This window comes from Taudactylus pleione, unplaced genomic scaffold, assembly GCF_031769625.1.
Source record: "Taudactylus pleione unplaced genomic scaffold, aTauple2 ptg000370l, whole genome shotgun sequence".
NCBI classification, from domain to species: domain Eukaryota; kingdom Metazoa; phylum Chordata; class Amphibia; order Anura; family Myobatrachidae; genus Taudactylus; species Taudactylus pleione.
The window spans coordinates 3,805,125-3,827,202 of record NW_028284771.1 but is presented as its reverse complement, the minus strand read 5'-3'; the positions used below and the strand labels follow the sequence as shown (position 1 = coordinate 3,827,202).

Sequence of the window (22,078 nt, the reverse complement as noted above, 5' to 3'; positions counted from 1 at the left end):
CAATGGTCCATGACACTTGTATTTTACTTATCTTTTCTAAGGTTAGAAACTTTCCTGAACTTTCCTGGACCCAACACCGCATGGGCGCTGCCATATTGGTTACAGTCAGCTGACTCCAGATTCTCCAACCAGAGGCTGATTTTCATCCACCTAACTTGAGCAGTCAATAAGGATTCTGGGTGCCCTAATTAAACTCCTCTGGTGCAGCAGTACGTGGCCAGAACAGCTGCACTTGTGACTGAAGAATACCTTGCTACAGTGCTATTGTTCGGCAATCATTAGCATTCCACCTGCTGTATACTCTCTTCAGAAAATACTTGTGCAAGCACCAAGTATCTCATCTATTGTGTGCTTTCTCTAATGAACAAGCCACAGCAGCTCATCAATTGTGCGCTCTCTCTAATTCACGAATGCTGAGCTACATCCAGCAAGTGCCAGCATCTGATCTGCTGTGCGCTCCCTCCAGAAAACACCTGTGCAGCAATCAGCAAGCATCTGCATCTCTTCTATTGTGTGCTTTCTCTAAAGAACACCAGTGCTTCTGTGCTGCATCCAGCAAGCGCCAGTATCTCACCTATTGTGCGGTCTCATCAATATCACCATCTCTACTGTGTGAATAACAGCACTCCATCTACTGTGCGCACTCCTCAGTTACTACAGCAGGTATCAGCACTCCTGCAGAATATCACTGCTAATATTCCTATCTGCTACTGTGCCTTCCCACAGTGCCCTTCACCAGCTAAAACTGCACATCAGCACACCCTTTTGGAGAGTTCCCTATAGAAACTTAAAGGGTGTGAGGGAATGAGGCTACAGATTTAGGGAGAAACAGTAAGGTTGAGAGTTTTGTAGATGAGAGAGGAGTTTGATTTTAATGCTGCATTGTATAAGGAGTCAGTGGAGTCACTGGCAGAGAGGGGCAGCAGAGGAAGAAAGGTGAGAGGAAAATTAGGTGGGCAGCAGATTTAAGGAGAGACTGGAAAGAGGCGAAGCGAGAGTTAGGAAGGCCAGAGAGGAGCAGATTACAGTAATCAAAGCGAGAAATGATGAGGGCATAAATAAGAGTTTTAGTGGAGATGGAAACGCCAGAATTGTGAAAGGGATTGAAGGCGGGGGAGAAACAGTCAGGAGCGACACCTAGACATTGGACTTGGGGAAGGGGAGAACATCAGACTTTGTCTACAGAAATGGAGAGGGTGGGAGCAGAGAGAGCTTTGATTGAGGGCAAGATGAACAGTTCAGAAGTGTTGTGCCATCCATGATGAGATGGTTGACAGAGAGGAAATGACATAGGAGAGAACAGAGGGGGCCAAGGACAGAAACTTGAAGGGGAAGGCGAAGTGGAGGGTAATTGGAATTGTCTGTAGATACAGAGAAGAAGAACTCGGACAAGTAGGAGGCGAGGAGGGAGTTACAAACTATATACTCAAGGAAGTTGGAGGCAAAGGGGAGAAGAGAGATGGCACGGTAGTCAGAGAGGGAGGAGAGGTCAAGAGATGTCTTCTTAAGGATGCGCGATACCAGGCCATGCTTGATGGGATGGAGCCAAATGAGAGAGATAAATTAATTAAGTGGGTAATGTGCAAGCATGTTTCAGGGGGACATACAGTGACATAATGTACCTTTATCAAAATTCTTATGTATTCAACAGGAAAAAATTAAATTACTGACTTTAATCACTTAAAATTTCACAAGATCTTTTGACAGACAAAGTTAGGCAGGCAGAGTACAGTTAAAGTAAAAAAATTTATGTGTTGGAGTAGAAATTAAATTATTTAGTGCCATAATTCTGTCTTCAGTTTGTATAAAAACATAAGTGTTTATAAGACACTGAGTAAAGTTGCCTTCTGATGAATAATATGTGAGAGAAACCAGCAAGATCTGAAAGACTTATATTCCAGCTTAAGCCAAAAATTGTCCTGTACCCCTAGAAATAAACTGCTAAATGTCATATACCTCTACAACTGAACACATCAAATAATGTTACTTGAGGCTGTTAGTCCTGGCAAGCATGGGAAGCTTGGAAAGATCTCTGAATGTATTTTCACAGTTCTCTGATGACCAAATTAGAAGTTCTTAGCAACCACAAGAATGCATATATGTGATGTTTGTTTTTCATGCAAGCTACAGCAGAACAAAACCAATATTGTTTAACATATACCCAATTGGTATGAGCTGTCTCAACTCTAGAACTATCAGCAGATATAAAAAGAAATACAATTTGTTGGGTTAGTAAATACATGTACAAATCATAATTAAATCCTTAGGGTGCTAATATATACATATACACACACAATACATTATATATAGAGATTTATATAGATATATATTAGTTCTTTAAAATCTCTATGATAGGACAATTGTACAAGTTTAGTGCAAAATCTTATGTAAAAAGAATTCTATTTTATTTCTTTAAAAAATGATTTTTTTTGTAGTGTTTCCTTGGGAAAACAGATGTTCTAATAGTCATCCCCTTTAGTCTTCAGACTGAACCAGTTAATAATTTAATATCAAGCCCTCAAAGCCTTTCATTACGCCATTAATCCAGGCCACTCGTGCTATTCACGTCTAGCAGCCTCTTATTCTTTACAGCACATATTTTCACTATTACTCTATTGTACCCAGGACTTCTGTAAGGAATTATTTGTGTTTATAACCCAGGTATAAAGAAGTTAGAGAACCACAAATAAAACAAAGTTACATAAAAACTGAATTCAGAAAGCAGTCCAGCAGTGGCAGAAGAAAATCAGATGGTACAGGCAATATCAGGAATAGGGCAAAGGTAAGGGCAGGCAGAGTACAATTAAAGTTAAAAATGGTATGTGTACTAAGAACAGAATAGATAGCATCCAGGAAGGCAGCTTAACATAAAATGGGTAATGTGCACATGAGTATAACCATATGCAGTATTTGCCTATCATTGTCATTGTTCATGTACTGCATAGATCAGGTTGCCATTATCTGGCATCTCATGACAGCCATTTAAATACAGGTGGACGAACACCTAAGAAATTGGCAAACGAGTAATACATTCACAAATAATATTCTAGTTTAATACATAACAGTTTTTCATTAATCAAATTATTAATCATTATATAATTTTTACTTTTAAGTGGTACTAACTTAATGCTCACTCTTCATACATTAATATAAGGACAAAGAAAAAAAGTCATATATGGAGTAAAAAAGTACACCAACGCAAAATTTATCTTCCTCCGATTTATCCCAAAATTAACTTAGTGAGCAAAAATGTAGTAAAAATTATGTAATTTTTTATTAAAAATATATTTTGCAAAATTAAGTATATGTCTCATTAATGTTAAGTTTAGTGTTTGATAAAATCAAGAAAACAAAAGAATAACAATCGTCATGGATTTAGAATTTAGTAAACTAAAAAAAAAAATGTAGATTAGTTATATACACAATATAGTTTTTGTATTGAAAAAAAATGGTTTTCAAAGAGTTTACTATATATTTTAAACATAAATCATCGGACAAAATATAGGTAAATACAAAAGACTTCACATTTTCTTCTTTGTCAGTACAATATTTTCTTAACATTTTCAACTGTGAATTACATTTAATTATGGGGTATTGTTTTTGGCATAGTTCATATTTTTGTAAACTTAAAATTTCTGTCAATTATATTCATTATGTGTTAATATAACCCATGTATCTAATTTGCATAAATTTCAACCGTACTGTTGTTGATATGAGAATAAAATTGTGTAACTTTTTATAGACTGATTTCAACTAATTAAACTTTAAGTAATTTTTACTACTCCAATATCAACATTATTATAGAATTGCCACATACTAGCTACGAAGAAAATTAATGGTTACATAATTTTTTTTAGATGTTACAGTCTGGTATTTATGGAGTTTTTTTCCACAATTTCTGCATTTGTAAGTACACAATTATCTTGTTGAATATTTCATGGAGAAACCGGGATAGCTAAGAGAGTTTGAACGATCGAGGCATGGACTCAAGACATTAGCAGAAGATCCTTTAGGTCCTGTAAGTTGAGAGGTGGGGCCTCTATAGCTTGGAATTGTTTTTTTCCAGCACATCCCACAGATGCTCCATCGGATTGGGATCTGGGGAATTTGGAAGCCACCTTGAACTCTTTGTCAATTTCCTCAAACCACATCACACTAATATATATATATATTTATAAGGGATGTGCAGGCTCGGATAGGTTCGAATTTTTCCCGTCAAAAGTCGGGTCTCAGAAAGAGGCAAAACGTTATCTTTCATGGACAAACATAATCTTCCATAGACTTTTGTCCAGGAATGATAATGTTTGTCCATGAAAGATGACGTTTTGCCTCTTTCTGAGACCTGATTTTTGGCGGGAAAAATCCAAACTTGGCGGGAAATTTCTAACCTATCCGGGCCTGCACGTCCCTATAGAGATAGAGATATAGATATATACATACAGTCAGGTGCAGAAATATTGGGACATTGACAGAATTTTCATATTTTGGCCTCTATTCACCACCACAATGGCTTTGAAATGAAACAAACAAGATGTGCTTTAACTGCAGACTTTCAGATTTAATTTGAGGGTAATTACATCCAAATCAGGTGAACGGTGTAGGAATTACAACGGTTTCTATATGTGCCTCCCACTTTTTAAGGGGCCAAAAGTAATGGGACTATCAACTCAAAAGCTATTTCATGGACAGGTGTGGGCTATTCCCTCGTTATTTCATTATCAATTAAGCAGGTAAAAGGTCTGGAGTTGATTCTAGGTGTGACATTTGCATTTGGAATCAGTTGCTGTTGACTCTCAATATGAGATCCAAAGAGCTGTCACTATCAGTGAAGCAAGCCATCATTAGGCTGAAAAATCAAAACAAACCCATCAGAGAGATAGCAAAAACATTAGGTGTGGCCAAATCAACTGTTTGGAACATTCTTAAAAAGAAAACGCACCGAAGAGCTCAGCAACACCAAAAGACCCGGAAGACCACAGAAAACAACTGTGCTGAATGACAGAAGAATTATTTCCCTGGTGAAGAAAAACCCCTTCACAACAGTTGACCAAATCAAGAATACTCTCCAGGAGGTAGGTGTATATGTGTCAAAGTCAACAATCAAGAGGAGACTTCACAAGAGTGAATATAGAGGGTTCACCACAAGATGTAAACCATTGGTGAGCCACAAAAACAGGAAGACCAGATTAGAGTTTGCCAAACAACATCTGAAAAAGCCATTACAGTTCTGGAACAGCATCCTATGGACAGATGAGACAAAGATCAACTTGTACCAGAGTGATGGGAAGAGAAGAGTATGGAGAAGGAAAGGAACTGCTCATGATCCAAAACATACCACCTCATCAGTGAAGCATGGTGGTGGTAGTGTCATGGCGTGGGCATGTATGGCTGCCAATGGAACTGGTTCCCTTGTATTTATTGATGATGTGACTGCTGACTAAAGCAGCAGAATGAATTCTGAAGTGTTTCGGGCAATATTATATGCTCATATTCAGTCAAATGCTTCAGAACTCATTGGATGGCGCTTCACAATGCAGATGGACAATGACCCGAAGCATACTGCAAAAGCAACCAAAGAGTTTTTTAAGGCTAAAAAGTGTAATGTTATGCAATGGCCAAGTCAAACCCCTGACCTGAATCCGATTGAGCATGCATTTCACTTGATAAAGACAAAACTGAAGGGAAAATGCCACAAGAACAAGCAGGAACTGAAGACATTTGCAGTAGAGGCCTGGCAGAGCATCACCAGGGATGAAACCCAGCGTCTGGTGATGTCTATGCGTTCCAGACTTCAGGCTGTAATTGCCTGCAAAGGATTTGCAACAAAGTATTAAAAAGTGAAAGTTAGATTTAGGATTGTTTAGTTTGTCCCATTACTTTTGGCCCCTTAAAAAGTGGGAGGCACATATAGAAACCATTGTAATTCCTACACCGTTCACCTGATTTGGATGTAATTACCCTTAAATTAAATCTGAAAGTCTGCAGTTAAAGCACATCTTGTTTGTTCCATTTCAAAGCCATTGTGGTGGTGAATAGAGGCCAAATTTTGAAAATTCTGTCAATGTCCCAATATTTATGCACCTGACTGTGTGTATAATATATATATATATATATATTTTTTTTTTATTATTAGGCACCCCATATACTGTATATGGGTGCCTATATATGTATATATCTATATAAATATATATTTATTTATGTACGGTCGTGGTATACTGAGAGTAATCTCACCAACATGTTTGGACGCACTTTATCACATGACCATGCAGTATTTACCAAAAACCACACACCTGATCTGCTTCCCAAAATCAGCAAAATCTTATCAGAAAGCCACAGCTGTATCACTCCACAAGTGTAAACAAGAACATCTCTCACAGAAAAGCATCACACCACTGCCTCACTAACAGAAATACACATTTCTGACAGAAAAATGTAAAGAAATTTCATATTTACTAGTACATACTGTAACTCAAAGGTCCTAACATCAATCCTCACCAAGGAGGACTGGTACAATGGTGATCTATTCAAAGAACTTGAACAGAATTTTCCTGAGCAGCCACTTAAGAATCTTGCACAGCAAACAGTGAGTAGATATGCCAGCCTTCACCCTGAAGAAGCATTAAGCACTTTCTGCCGGTACAATTCACTGTTCAACATGTTTTCTTTCCAAAATGAACAACTCTTTAAACAGTTGACATTAATGATAACTGTCACTTCAATAGCCTATTCTGAACATTCATCTGTTTTATTCACTTACACTGTTCTCTAGTTCAATGTTTATTCATTAAATATAATTCAAATTTAATAGCCTAATCTGTACTGTTTTAACTCTAATTCTGTATCTGTTTCACCCTACATTATCAACTATTTTGTCACAACAGAGGCCATTTTATAAGATAGATATACCACTCTTGGTTGGGCGGTCACATGCCTTCGGCCTCGTGCGTCACAATGCACACCAAGGCGTGCCTATGTCAGAGCGCAACCCCACACCCTAGAGTGGCATACCTCACATTATATATTTCCCACAAATTATTAGCACCATAGTGGGTTAGATACAGTCTAGAACTCTACATCATATTTAAGGATATTGGAGCTTTCTTATAACAGTAGCATTCACAGTATCATTATCATAGGGCCTGATTCACTATGGATCGCAATATAGCGTACGCACACAGTGCAACTGTGATAGTATGCTAATCCATAGCGATAGCAATGACTCCGCACCACCACTACATAAGGACGCCCACTTTACCTACACGCACATTCGTAATGGTTAGCAAGACTGCAATAACATTGGTACAATCGAGTACCATCAGACCCATACGCACAGTTAAGGCAGGTCAGACCTCACTCAGGAATTCAATACAAAAAATGAGTAAGGCCACCAAGCGCTGGATTCTATTTATGTACTCAAGAAAAGAAAAAAGTTCTTGGTTGATAAATGCTTATTAAAAAAATGCTTCAAAGTCTTTTAGACCTCTAATATGATTCTCACCTTAAATAGGTGAAAGACGTCCCTTGGAAGTTATCTTTATCGACATATATCCTCAATCCTGATTTTATAATAATGGATGGCAGATCCCAATATTCACATGCATAAAAAAGGGAAATCTCTCATAGTCTTTAAAAGTTTAAACAAACAATATTTATTAACATTTAACATGAATACACAAGACAAGATTGCTTCGTACCATATAAAGCCTTCCGAGAAAGGCACACATGTAAAGAGTTTGTGGTGACTGAAAAGCACCCGGGTTTACCACTCATCTCCTCCACGTGAACCTTCACAGGAACTTCTATGGTCTCAAACTGAGTGCACACTTCCTCCACCAACGCGTTTCAGACCCAAGTCCTTTGTCAAGGTGTGTAGGAAGAGTGTGCTGGTAGCCATATTTAAACCCCTGCGAGATCATGTGACTATCCAATTAGATCAACTCGTTTATTATTCTCAAGTCCTTAATAATACCCAAAATCACAATCTAACATAAATATTCCAGTTTGTCCTTCATCCCTGTATCTCTCCTCTATTATTCCCGTATTTCATACTTATTTAAAATATTGTATTCCTTAATAGGTCCCTTAATAGAAAACATATGTGTACCTAAAAAAAACCCGGACAAATGAGCCGGTAATCATACAAAAACATCTATATTAAACTGCAAGTTATACTTCTAATCCATAACGGGGTTTGTGCTCAACAATAGCTGCGTCTTCATCTCTTAATCCAAGACGAGGTTTGAAACGCTGAAATTATATTCATCCTTTCCGGCTACCTGACAACTGGAAGTTGAGAAGTGCGTCATCTCCTCCTTATTCAGAACGAGGCTTGAAACGCTACAATGGTTTATGGAAGTTCCGGTCCGGATGTTTTACCAGGAACTTCCCGAGCGGTCAATAGAACATCGTTGATTTGTTCAGTCTGAACCGCAGAAACCCCGGAAGTCCGCCATCTTTAATTCGGGAATTTCTTCCATATATATGTATTATGGTTTTCGTTTTAACCCCATCCGAGATGCAGAAAAAATAAATAAATCAATATATAAAAAATTAGTAACAAATAACAATACCAATGGTTTTACAATATATTTGTTACTAATTTTTTATATATTGATTTATTTATTTTTTATGCATCTCGGATGGGGTTAAAACGAAAACCACAAATAGATGGAAGAAATTCCCGAATTAAAGATGGCGGACTTCCGGGGTTTCTGTGGTTCAGACTGAACAAATCAAAGCTGTTCTATTGACCGCTCGGGAAGTTCCTGGTAAAACATCCGGACCGGAACTTCCATACACCGTTGTAGCGTTTCAAGCCTCGTTCTGAATAAGGAGGAGATGACGCACTTCTCAACTTCCGGTTGTCAGGTAGCCGGAAAGGATGAATATAATTTCAGCGTTTCAAACCTCGTCTTGGATTAAGAGATGAAGACGCAGCTATTGTTGAGCACAAACCCCGTTATGGATTAGAAGTATAACTTGCAGTTTAATATAGATGTTTTTGTATGATTACCGGCTCATTTGTCCGGGTTTTTTTAGGTACACATATGTTTTCTATTAAGGGACCTATTAAGGATATACAATATTTTAAATAAGTATGAAATACGGGAATAATAGAGGAGAGATACAGGGATTAAGGACAAACTGGAATATTTATGTTAGATTGTGATTTTGGGTATTATTTAGGACTTGAGAACAATAAACGAGTTGATCTAATTGGATAGTCACATGAACTCGCAGAGGTTTAAATATGGCTACCAGCACACACTTCCTACACACCTTGACAAAGGACTTGGGTCCGAAACGCGTTGGTGGAGGAAGTGTGCGCTCAGTTTGAGACCATAGAAGTTCCTGTGAAGGTTCACGTAGAGGAGATGAGTGGTAAACCCGGGTGCTTTTCAGTCACCACAAACTCTTTACATGTGTGCCTTTCTCGGAAGGCTTTATATGGTACGAAGCAATCTTGTCTTGTGTATTCATGTTAAATGTTAATAAATATTGTTTGTTTAAACTTTTAAACACTATGAGAGATTTCCCTTTTTTATGCATGTGAATATTGGGATCTGCCATCCATTATTATAAAATCAGGATTGAGGATATGTCGATAAAGATAACTTTCAAGGGACGTCTTTCACCTATTTAAGGTGAGAACCATATTAGAGGTCTAAAAGACTTTGAAGCATTTTTTTAATCAGCATTTATCAACCAAGAACTTTTTTCTTTTCTTGAGTACATAAATAGAATCCAGCGCTTGGTGGCCTTACTCATTTTTTGTATTGGATATCATATGGTGTGGTGAACCTGAGTTCGGACTCTTGTGACGGAAGGAGCGCAGGTTTCATGGTCCATTGTTTGAAAACTCACTCAGGAATTGCTGACTTCAGCGCATGCTATGAGGCCTCAGTCTGCGTATGGTATCGCAGTGGATAATTTATGCACGCTCATGCAACGGTGTTGAAACACACTGGCACGGCTACATTTGGCCGACCGCCCTCCCGTCACCACCCACAAACGGCACTTCCTCTCAATCACTGTGCGATTGGTCTGCTTGGTCACTGCCATTGCAGTCCCGATCGCAATGACTGGTTCGCACAATGCATACACAAGTGCAGAACGCAACAATCAGCCGATTGCATGCGTATAAGCAACTGCGATCCAAGCTGTATCAGGCCCATATACAATTGTCACATATCAAATTAATCAGCACAGTCTCCTTGTGCATCCGAGTTACATCACATTGCGACTAAGACGCATTTTCAGCAGAAAGAGACGCCCACAGTGCTAGCAGAGTCACCCTGGACCTGGATCAACGAGAGGGGCTGTTTGGCGCGACTGCAGCAATGATGTGTGAGGACATATCTGTATGTTGCCTCTCTCTTTTACAGACAGTGCTTTACTTTGTTTACATTTTGGAGAGTTGGAGACAGGTAGTTTGGGAGTCGGGATTGATAGAGAGGATATCATCTTTCATCAGAGTTTGAGTAAACTTTGACATTAACTAAGTGGTCTATTTACTAAGCAACGTTAGGAGACAGAGTGAAAAGTGATAAGAAAGTGATAAGGTGCCAGCCAATCAGCTCCCAACTGTCATGTCACAGGTGTTGAAAAATGACAGTTGGGAGCGGATTGGCTGGCACCTTATCACTTTTCACTCTGTCTCCTAACACTGCTTAGTAAATAGACTTGTAAATGTACTTTGTATTTCAATAGAGTGAAGATTTAAATGGTCATAACTACACACTTTAATTACTGCAATTTTATTACTGCAGTTACTTTCATTACTGCAATTTTATATTGTTTTATGAACAAACGACCAGCTGACATCAGACTTACACTGGTGGAGGCAACAGCTTCTTGAACACTTTTCATGATGAAGTCCGGTGTGATCCTCCGGGTGGGTAATTCATTGAAGAGGGAGTTGATTAAAGCGACTTTAGCTGCATCTCTTCGGGCTTCTGCTCTGCTTGTGCAACACTGAGGGAACAATACAGTTATCAGAGGTGAAAATGACAGCAATATATATATATATATATATTAGGGGTGTGCACCGGCCACTTTTCGTGTTTTGTGTTTTGGTTTTGGATCTGGATCTTTCTTCGTGTTTTGGATCTGGATTGGTTTTGCCAAAACCACCCTTCCGTGTTTTGGGTTCTGGGTTTTGTGTTTTGGATCTGTATTTTTTTGAAAAAAAAGCATAAAAACAGCTAAAATCACAGAATTTGTAGGTTTTTCTGCTCCTATGCTATTATTAACCTCAATAACCTTAATTTCCACTCATTTCCAGTCTATTCTGAACACCTCACACCTCACAATAGTGTTTTTATGTCCAAAAGGTTGCACCGAGGTAGCTGGATGACTATGCTAAGCGACACGAGTGGGCGGCACAAACACGTGACCCATCTAGGAGTGACACTGCAGTGGCAGACAGGATGGCAGTTAGAAAAACTAGGCCCCAAACTGTACATAATGCAAAGAAAAAAAGAGGTGCAAGATGGAATTGTCCTTGGGCCCTCCCACCCACCCTTATGTTGTATAAACAGGACATGCACACTTTAACAAATCAATCATTTCAGCGCCAGGGTCTGCCACACAACTGTGGCTGAAATGATTGGTTCGTTTGGGCCCCCACAAAACAAGCTGGCAATTAATGTGTCCCTGCACAAACTGGCTCTACGGAGGCAAGATGTCATCCTCATCCTCCTCATCCACCGATTCCTCACCCTCTTCAGTGTGTACATCCTCATCCTCACAAAGTATTAACTCGTCCCCACTTGAATCCACCACCACAGGTCCCTCTGTACCTTCTGGAGGCTGGTCTCCCTGGAAGAGCTGATAATTCATTTTGATGAACATCATCTTCTCCACATTCTGTGGAAGCAACCTCCTACGCCTTTCGCTGACAAGGTTCCCGGCTGCACTAAACACTCTTTCGGAGTACACACTGGAGGGGGGGCAACTCAGGTAAAATAGAGCCAGTTTGTACAGGGGCCTCCAAATTGCCTCTTTTTCCTGCCAGTACAGGTATGGACTGTCTGACATGCCTACTTGGATGCTGTCACCGATGTAATCCTCCACCATTCTGTCAATGGTGACAGTATCATATGCAGTGACAGTAGACATGTCAGAAATTGTTGCCAGGTCCTTCAGTCCGGACCAGATGTCCAAACTTGGTCCTGCCTGCCCTGCATCACCGCCAGCGGGTTGCTTAGGATACCTAAGTTTTTTCCTGGCAGCCCCAGTTGCGGGAGAAAATGAAGAAGGAGCCGTTGACGTGTCACGTTCCGCTTCAGCTGACAGTGTGTTCACCAGCAGGTCTTTGCACCTCTGCAGGCTTGTGTCGGCCGGAAAGAGAGACACCACATAGGCTTTAAACCTAGGATCGAGCACGGTGGCCAAAATGTAGTGGTCTGATTTCAACAGATTGACCACCCTGGAATCCTGGCAAAGCGAATGAAGGGCTTCATCCACAAGTCCCACATGCCGAGCGGAATCGCTCCGTCTTAGCTCCTCCTTCACTTTCTCCAGCTGCTTCTGCAAAAGCCTGATGAGGGGAATGACCTGACTCAAGCTGGCAGTGTCTGAACTGACTTCACGTGTGGCAAGTTCGAAGGGCTGGAGAACCTTGCACAACACGGAAATCATTCTCCACTGCGCTTGAGTCAGGTGCATACCCCCTCCTTTGCCTATGTCATAGGTGGATGTATAGGCTTGTATGGCCTTTTGCTGCTCCTCCATCCTCTGAAGCATATAGAGGGTTGAGTTCCACCGTGTCACAACCTCTTGCTTCAGGTGATGGCGGGGCAGGTTCAAGAGTGTTTGCTGGCGCTCCAGTCTTCGGCACGCAGTCGCTGAATGGCGAAAGTGGCCAGAAATTTTTCGGGCCACCCAAAGCGTCTCCTGCACGCCCCTGTCGCTTTTCAGAAAATTCTGCACCACCAAGTTTATTGTGTGAGCAAAACATGGGACGTGCTGGAATTTGCCCAGATGTAATGCCCGCACAATATTGGTGGCGTTGTCAGATATCACAAATCCCCAGGAGAGTCTAAGTGGGGTAAGCCACTGGGCGATGATTTCCCTCAGTTTCTCTAAGAGGTTGTCGGCGGTGTGCCTCTTACTGAAACCGGTGATACACAGCGTAGCCTGCCTTGTAACGAGCTGGCGTTTCTGAGATGCTGCTACTGGTGACGCTGCTGCTGTTGCTGCGTAAGGTGATACATCTACCCAGTGGGCTGTCACAGTCATATAGTCCTTAGTCTGCCCTGTTCCACTTGTCCACATGTCCGTGGTTAAGTGGACATTGTGTACAACGGCATTTTTCAGGACACTGAGGACACTTTTTCTGACGTTTCTGTACAGTCTCGGTATCGCCTGCCTAGTGAAGTGGAATCTAGACGGTATTTGGAACCGGGGACACACTACCTCCATCAATTGTCTAAATCCCACTGCACTAATGGCGGATACCGGACGCACGTCTAACACCAACATAGCAGTCAAGGCCTCAGTTATACGTTTTGCTTCAGGATGACTGCTGTCGTACTTCATCCTCCTCGCTAAGGACTGTTGGAGGGTCAATTGTTTAGTAAAAGTAGTGGTGTTCCTACTTCCTCTCTGGGATGATGAACGACTCCCAGCAGCAGCAACAGCAGCAGCGGCAGCAGTAGGCGTAGCAATGCAGGATCCTCCAGAGGAATCCCGGATAGGAGAGTCAGTCATGCCAGTGACATGGCCTGCAGGACTACTTCCGATCCTGACTAAGGAGGAAATTGACGAGGAGGGAGTTGACGGTGTGGTTTGCAGGCGCTTGGATACAACAGGACAACGGGATTTAGGTGTCCCTGGACTGCTTACGGTCTTAGCCAAAGTTTCTGAACTTGACAGTAACTTTTTATGAACGCGCTGCAGGTGCCGTATAAGGGAGGATGTTCCTAGGTGGTTGACGTCCCTACCCCTACTTATTTCACCTTTACATATGGTACATATGGCAAGACAGTTGTTGTCCGGATTTGGATAGAAATATTGCCAGACCAAAGAGGTGGAATGTTTGGTCTTCTGCCCAGGCATGACCGTGATGGGCTTTTTCATCCCACGGACAACAACTGTCTCCCCCGGAGCCTGATTTAAACAAACCACATCACCATCAGAATCCTCCTCGCCAACTTCCTCCTCAGCGCCAGCTACACCAGTATCCTCATCCTGTTGTACTTCAACAGTGACATCTTCAATTTGCATATCAGCAAGTGGACTGTGGGTGCTCCTTTCAGCACTTGCAGGGGGCATGCAAATGGTGGAAAGAGCCACCTCTTCCCGTCCAGTGCTGGGAAGGTCAGGCATCGCAACCACCACCACACTTGGACTCTCCTTGGGGATTTGTGATATCTTCTTAGAAAGCACAGTTCTTCGCTGTGCTTTTGCCAGCTTAACTCTTTTGATTTTTTTAGTGGGAGGAGGGCTTCCATCGTCATGTGAAGCTGAACCACTAGTCATGAACATACTAGGGATCGACCTTAGCCGTTCCTTGCCACTCCGTGTCGTAAATGGCATATTGGCAAGTTTACGTTTCTCTTCAGCTGATTTAAATGTCTTTTTCAAGGTCATTTTCCTGAACTTTGCCATTTGGGATTGTATGTGCCCTCTACTATGACATTGGGCATCGGCCTTGGCAGACGACGTTGATGGCATGTTATCGTCTATGTCATGACTAGTGGCAGCAGCTTCAGCACTAGGAGGAAGTGGTTCTTGATCTTTCTCTATTTTATTTTTATCGGAGAAAGTTTGGTCCTCCATTTATGTTATATCGATTTGATATATACGTGCGGCTAAACACAGAAAATAATTTTTTTTTTGGTTTGGACTGGAGTGTACTTTGTGGGTTACAGCACCCTTTAACGGTCAAGCCAGCCGGCCCTTTACTTATGACACAGGCGCACTCTTGGCACTACTTTGTTGATGCACGTGCGGCTACTGCGCACACAATTCACAAACACAGAAAATAATTTTTTTTTGGTTTGGACTGGAGTGTACTTTCGGGGGTTACAGCACCCTTAACGGTCAAGCCAGCCGGCCCTTTACTTATGACACAGGCGCACGCTTGGCACTACTTTGTTGATGCACGTGTGGCTACTGCGCACACAATTCACAAACACAGAAAATAATTTTTTTTTTGGTTTGGACTGGAGTGTACTTTCGGGGGTTACAGCACCCTTAACGGTCAAGCCAGCCGGCCCTTTACTTATGACACAGGCGCACGCTTGGCACTACTTTGTTGATGCACGTGTGGCTACTGCGCACACAATTCACAAACACAGAAAATAATTTTTTTTTTGGTTTGGACTGGAGTGTACTTTCGGGGGTTACAGCACCCTTAACGGTCAAGCCAGCCGGCCCTTTACTTATGACACAGGCGCACTCTTGGCACTACTTTGTTGATGCACGTGCGGCTACTGCGCACACAATTCACAAACACAGAAAATAATTTTTTTTTGGTTAGGACTGGAGTGTACTTTCGGGGGTTACAGCACCCTTTAACGGTCAAGCCAGCCGGCCCTTTACTTATGACACAGGCGCACGCTTGGCACTACTTTGTTGATGCACGTGCGGCTACTGCGCACACAATTCACAAACACAGAAAATAATTTTTTTTTTGGTTTGGACTGGAGTGTACTTTCGGGGGTTACAGCACCCTTAACGGTCAAGCCAGCCGGCCCTTTACTTATGACACAGGCGCACGCTTGGCACTACTTTGTTGATGCACGTGCGGCTACTGCGCACACAATTCACAAACACAGAAAATAATTTTTTTTTTGGTTTGGACTGGAGTGTACTTGGGGGTTACAGCACCCTTTAACGGTCAAGCCAGCCGGCCCTTTACTTATGACACAGGCGCACGCTTGGCACTACTTTGTTGATGCACGTGCGACTACTGCGCACACAATTCACAAACACAGAAAATAATATTTTTTTTGGTTTGGACTGGAGTGTACTTTCGGGGGTTACAGCACCCTTAACGGTCAAGCCAGCCGGCCCTTTACTTATGACACAGGCGCACGCTTGGCACTACTTTGTTGATGCACGTGCGGCTACTGCGCACACAATTCACAAACACAGAAAATAATTTTTTTTTGGTTTGGACTGGAGTGTACTTTCGGGGGTTACAGCACCCTTAACGGTCAAGCCAGCCGGCCCTTTACTTATGACACAGGCGCACGCTTGGCACTACTTTGTTGATGCACGTGCGGCTACTGCGCACACAATTCACAAACACAGAAAATAATTTTTTTTTTGGTTTGGACTGGAGTGTACTTTCGGGGGTTACAGCACCCTTAACGGTCAAGCCAGCCGGCCCTTTACTTATGACACAGGCGCACTCTTGGCACTACTTTGTTGATGCACGTGCGGCTACTGCGCACACAATTCACAAACACAGAAAATAATTTTTTTTTGGTTAGGACTGGAGTGTACTTTCGGGGGTTACAGCACCCTTTAACGGTCAAGCCAGCCGGCCCTTTACTTATGACACAGGCGCACGCTTGGCACTACTTTGTTGATGCACGTGCGGCTACTGCGCACACAATTCACAAACACAGAAAATAATTTTTTTTTTGGTTTGGACTGGAGTGTACTTTCGGGGGTTACAGCACCCTTAACGGTCAAGCCAGCCGGCCCTTTACTTATGACACAGGCGCACTCTTGGCACTACTTTGTTGATGCACGTGCGGCTACTGCGCACACAATTCACAAACACAGAAAATAATTTTTTTTTGGTTAGGACTGGAGTGTACTTTCGGGGGTTACAGCACCCTTTAACGGTCAAGCCAGCCGGCCCTTTACTTATGACACAGGCGCACGCTTGGCACTACTTTGTTGATGCACGTGCGGCTACTGCGCACACAATTCACAAACACAGAAAATAAATTTTTTTTTGGTTTGGACTGGAGTGTACTTTCGGGGGTTACAGCACCCTTAACGGTCAAGCCAGCCGGCCCTTTACTTATGACACAGGCGCACGCTTGGCACTACTTTGTTGATGCACGTGCGGCTACTGCGCACACAATTCACAAACACAGAAAATAATTTTTTTTTTGGTTTGGACTGGAGTGTACTTGGGGGTTACAGCACCCTTTAACGGTCAAGCCAGCCGGCCCTTTACTTATGACACAGGCGCACGCTTGGCACTACTTTGTTGATGCACGTGCGACTACTGCGCACACAATTCACAAACACAGAAAATAATATTTTTTTTGGTTTGGACTGGAGTGTACTTTCGGGGGTTACAGCACCCTTAACGGTCAAGCCAGCCGGCCCTTTACTTATGACACAGGCGCACGCTTGGCACTACTTTGTTGATGCACGTGCGGCTACTGCGCACACAATTCACAAACACAGAAAATAATTTTTTTTTTGGTTTGGACTGGAGTGTACTTTCGGGGGTTACAGCACCCTTAACGGTCAAGCCAGCCGGCCCTTTACTTATGACACAGGCGCACGCTTGGCACTACTTTGTTGATGCACGTGCGACTACTGCGCACACAATTCACAAACACAGAAAATAATATTTTTTTTGGTTTGGACTGGAGTGTACTTTCGGGGGTTACAGCACCCTTAACGGTCAAGCCAGCCGGCCCTTTACTTATGACACAGGCGCACGCTTGGCACTACTTTGTTGATGCACGTGCGGCTACTGCGCACACAATTCACAAACACAGAAAATAATTTTTTTTTTGGTTTGGACTGGAGTGTACTTTCGGGGGTTACAGCACCCTTAACGGTCAAGCCAGCCGGCCCTTTACTTATGACACAGGCGCACGCTTGGCACTACTTTGTTGATGCACGTGCGGCTACTGCGCACACAATTCACAAACACAGAAAATAATTTTTTTTTTGGTTTGGACTGGAGTGTACTTTCGGGGGTTACAGCACCCTTAACGGTCAAGCCAGCCGGCCCTTTACTTATGACACAGGCGCACGCTTGGCACTACTTTGTTGATGCACGTGCGGCTACTGCGCACACAATTCACAAACACAGAAAATATATTATTTTTTTAGCACTTGGGGGGAGCACCCCTGATGGACAGAGCACCCCCTGGACAACACTACAGCACTCCTTTAGGACTGGGACACTGCACAGGACTTTGGAGTGGACACAGCCCCTATGGAGAACTGACTGCACAACACAGTCCAGCCAGCCCCTATGGACTTTGAAGTAGTGGACACAGCCCCTATTAACAACAGCAGCACAGCACAACACAGCCAGCCCCTATGGACTTTGAAGTAGTGGACAACAGCAGCACTACACTACACTACACTACACAGCCCTAACTCCCACCCTCCCTCTTCACTGTCCACAGCCGAGTGAGAAAATGGCGCCGACGTGTGTACCTTATATAGGATCCAAAACCCGCGAGACTCGGAAGGCGGGAAGATGACGTTTTGCCTCGATTTCAGATCCGAGTCAGGCGGGAAAAGTCGAGCCTGACTCGGATCGGACTCGGATCGGGGGGGCTCGGGGGGGTTCGGATTTCAGAAATCCGAACCCGCTCACCCCTAATATATATATATATATATATATATATATATATATATATATATATATATATATATATATATATATATATACAAATAATACATCCTTGTTCTCAGACCTCTTTGGAGATGAAGTACAGTCGACTCTCAGCATTACCTATTCCAATGGCTCTTAGGGGTAGATTTACTAAAGCTTCTAAAAATGAAAAGTGGTGGTGTTGCCCATAGTAACAAGATTCTACCTATCATTTCACTATTGCATCCTAGAAAATGACAGAATCTGACTGGTTGCTATGGGCAATACCATCACTTTTCATTTTTAGAAGCTTTAGTAAATCTACCTCTTAGAGCCTGTGATTCTAGTGTTGTGATATTGGGGAGAAGTATAGTACCAACCAATCAGCATTTAATTGTCATTTTACAGGAGGTGTTTGAATAATGCAAAAGAGAAGATCTTCTGTTTTTGCATATATCTATTTATTGTCCTTGGTAGCACCCCCACAGATAACATACTTGTTATAGTTTGTCTAATTGGGGCCATTGTATATAATAATCTTCCTAGAACTAAGCCTAGTGCAGAGGTGTCTCCTAAAACCCCTTAGCCCCCAATCATACTTGCCTACCCTCCCGATTTGGGCGGGAGCCTCCCGAAAATCGGGTGCCGCTCCCGACCTCCCAGGAAGGCAGGCAATCCTCCCGGCCCCGGCGATGTGTCCGCACCTCCCCCCCCGCGCGTTAAGTAAAAACCCCGGCAGCCTTTGCTCCGCCCCCAACGCCGAGTCACGTGCCCCAGCCCTGTAAGCCCGACAGCTCCCTCCCGGAAGGAGGGAGCTAAATGTCGGCAAGCCTGCCCCCAATTCAAATGTGTTTGAATAATGACAGTTAAGAACTGAGTGGTTGGTACTTCATCTATCTCCCCTTTATCTCTCAATTCTAATTGCACAACATACATATAGATGCTTTTATAGAAGCTAAATGCAAACTCATTTGCCACATCTATTTTTATATTTCATGTACACAGTAGCAGTTTCATTTCTAAAATTTGAAATAGTAATTTGTTTCATCTGTTATAAAGTTATAACTTCACTAAGTATTAATGTTCTGAATATCTTTTCAAATGTATTTTAATTTTATGTTTTCAAAATAAAATTCAAACTAAAGAATTAGAAAAAAAAACATGAAAGGATCTTATCTGCTATGACATACAGTAATAATTGTTATTGCCTGCACAACTCTACAAATATATGCTTATAACATTCCTGACATCACAGTGCATACAAACTTGTAGAATGCTGTAACTGTGGGTACAAAAGAGGCATCTATGCCCTGGGTCAGTAAAATAGGAAATCTGCAAAGTATGCATTTCTCATTTATTTAAATTATTTTATTAAACTGTTGCCTCTATTTTTGAATCACTGATTTATGCACTAGAGAATTCAAATGGCAACACCACCTCTGGGTTATGCTAAATACAAGCACTCCAGGAAGAAGATGACTACAGAAAGGGGACGTTATTACTGCAGGCAGTAGTAGTAATAAGAGTTCAGTAATGGCTCCAGAGGTGGGGCTGCAAAATTCAAATAGGGGAGCCACACCAACTGCCACTCCAAATGTTGCCAAACATCACCGACTGGGACTCACTGGCAGTTGGTGAGGCTCCCCTATTTGAATTTTGGACTGTGCCTCCTCTGGAGCCGCTACTGCCTGCGTTTATCAGATGTATGGGTGGTGTAAACAGGATAGGAGTAGGGAGGCACAGAAGGACAGCAGAGTAATTAGATCTTGTTCTATACTTTTTTGGGATTGGGGTTGTTGCTTCTTGAGTCAGAAAGATCTGACGCAGAACTCGCAATTGACAGGTTCTATCCCATTCAAAAACTGTAACTGTGTCACACAACCCCACACACAAAAATTATATTGATTTATGTTGGTTGCTGCTCACTAAAATATGAAAAAGAAATTGCATAGTGATGTTATATTAGCAACACAAGGAGTGCCAGAAAATGGGAGCAATGATTCCTCGACCAATGGTAAAAAATTCTCCAGCAATACTGTTTCTCTCATTTATAGCCTAAATTAATTTGTCTTGCATCTGGTCATAGGTTCCTGTCTATCTTCCCAATTGTAAATATAACCTTCAGTACATTAACATTATAGAACGAGCCAATGTGGATCAAAAGAAGAATAACATGAGATCACTACTTGATTGGAGAAACAAACAGGAAAGTGTTTGGAATTAGCACTTTTTGGCATGTGGAGTAGGAACATATGTGCCACATGCGTTATACCATTAAACCAGCCCCTTTCCCACCTCGGTTTCCTCTCCCTAGCTTTGAACTTCACACAGCACAATCCTATTTCCTCCCTCTCTGTTCCACCTTTATGCCACAGATTGTTTCCCTGATTCCACTTCAAATCAGCATAACAGACACATTCCAGATATTTCTTAGGATATTCTTAAGAGATCTGTAGTTTTTCCATCTGCTGACACATGATACTAATCACTTTATACAATAACTTGACCCAAGACCTATAGTCAGCATGTAGATTTCCTAATTCTGGACAGATTTTTTGGTTATCTCTTTTTTTCTTTGATCTGGTGCTAAACTATGATTTTTCGATTCTTTTGTTGAGTAGAACGTGTCATGTTGATGGATTTATTTGATACATATTGATTCTGGTTTATGATGCAACGCAGATTACTGTAATGAAAACCATTCTCTAAGTTTTGTCCAAGCCAAACAGTCTTAGGGGGTCAGTTAGTAATTTGATACTAGCTGGAAGACATTGCCAGAGGGCCTATGTATAAAGAAAAATAAAATCTGCACATGTACATAAAAACCCAGTTCAATCTCCCATCATAAGACTGACAATCTAATTACAAATGACATATTGGGACAGAGCAATGATATTGGTTATCCATTTTTGATGTCCCGTTTTTAAATTAGTACTCCATAAAATTATAATGTCATTCATGTATGCTAAAGGGATCAGGAATTTCCTGGATAACTCCCATGTTCCAAATGATGTATTTAAATAAAGACATTCCGGCAAGCACAGCCATTTAATACCCCTTTCACATCGCAAACTCGGGTCGGACCCGGGTTTTGAACCCAGGTCCAACCCGGGTCAAGGCCTTTCACATAGCCATAATAACCCGGGTTATTCCCGAGTTATTGCAGATTTGGTGCCTTTTAACTCAACCCGGGTTGCCCATGTTAAAACAGTGCGATGTAATTTTTAAAGGATTTTATTGGCTCACAATTATGATGACGTTTTCAGTAAAGAAAAAGAAGGGGCTGGGGAATGCTTGCAGTGCAGCAATCATGGCCGACAGAGCACATGTCACAGATGCAAAGTGTGTAAAGGGCCTGATTCAGAGACGGACGCTCTGAACGAGCGCTCGCTCTGAATCAGGGCGTTTTTTTTTTGTTCAGCCTCCTGGCCACTCGCATAGCTGTGGGTGACCACCCATAGCTATTGTGAGCGGCCAGGTTGATGGTCTTGACCATCGCAACCATTGGGCTTGCGACGAGACCCTTGCGGTAGGGTCTCGTTG

The 22,078-nt window shown here is 42.1% G+C and overlaps 1 protein-coding gene across 1 annotated transcript in view; it reads right to left on the bottom strand.

Moving 5' to 3' along the window:
- The window catches only part of LIX1 (limb and CNS expressed 1), a 304,166-nt gene that overhangs the window by 166,627 nt on the left and 115,461 nt on the right, over positions 1-22,078 (bottom strand). The window contains exon 3 of the mRNA XM_088444625.1: positions 10,834-10,974. Coding sequence (XP_088300751.1) covers positions 10,834-10,974 — 141 coding nt within the window. The remainder of the gene's footprint in view (positions 1-10,833; positions 10,975-22,078) is intronic.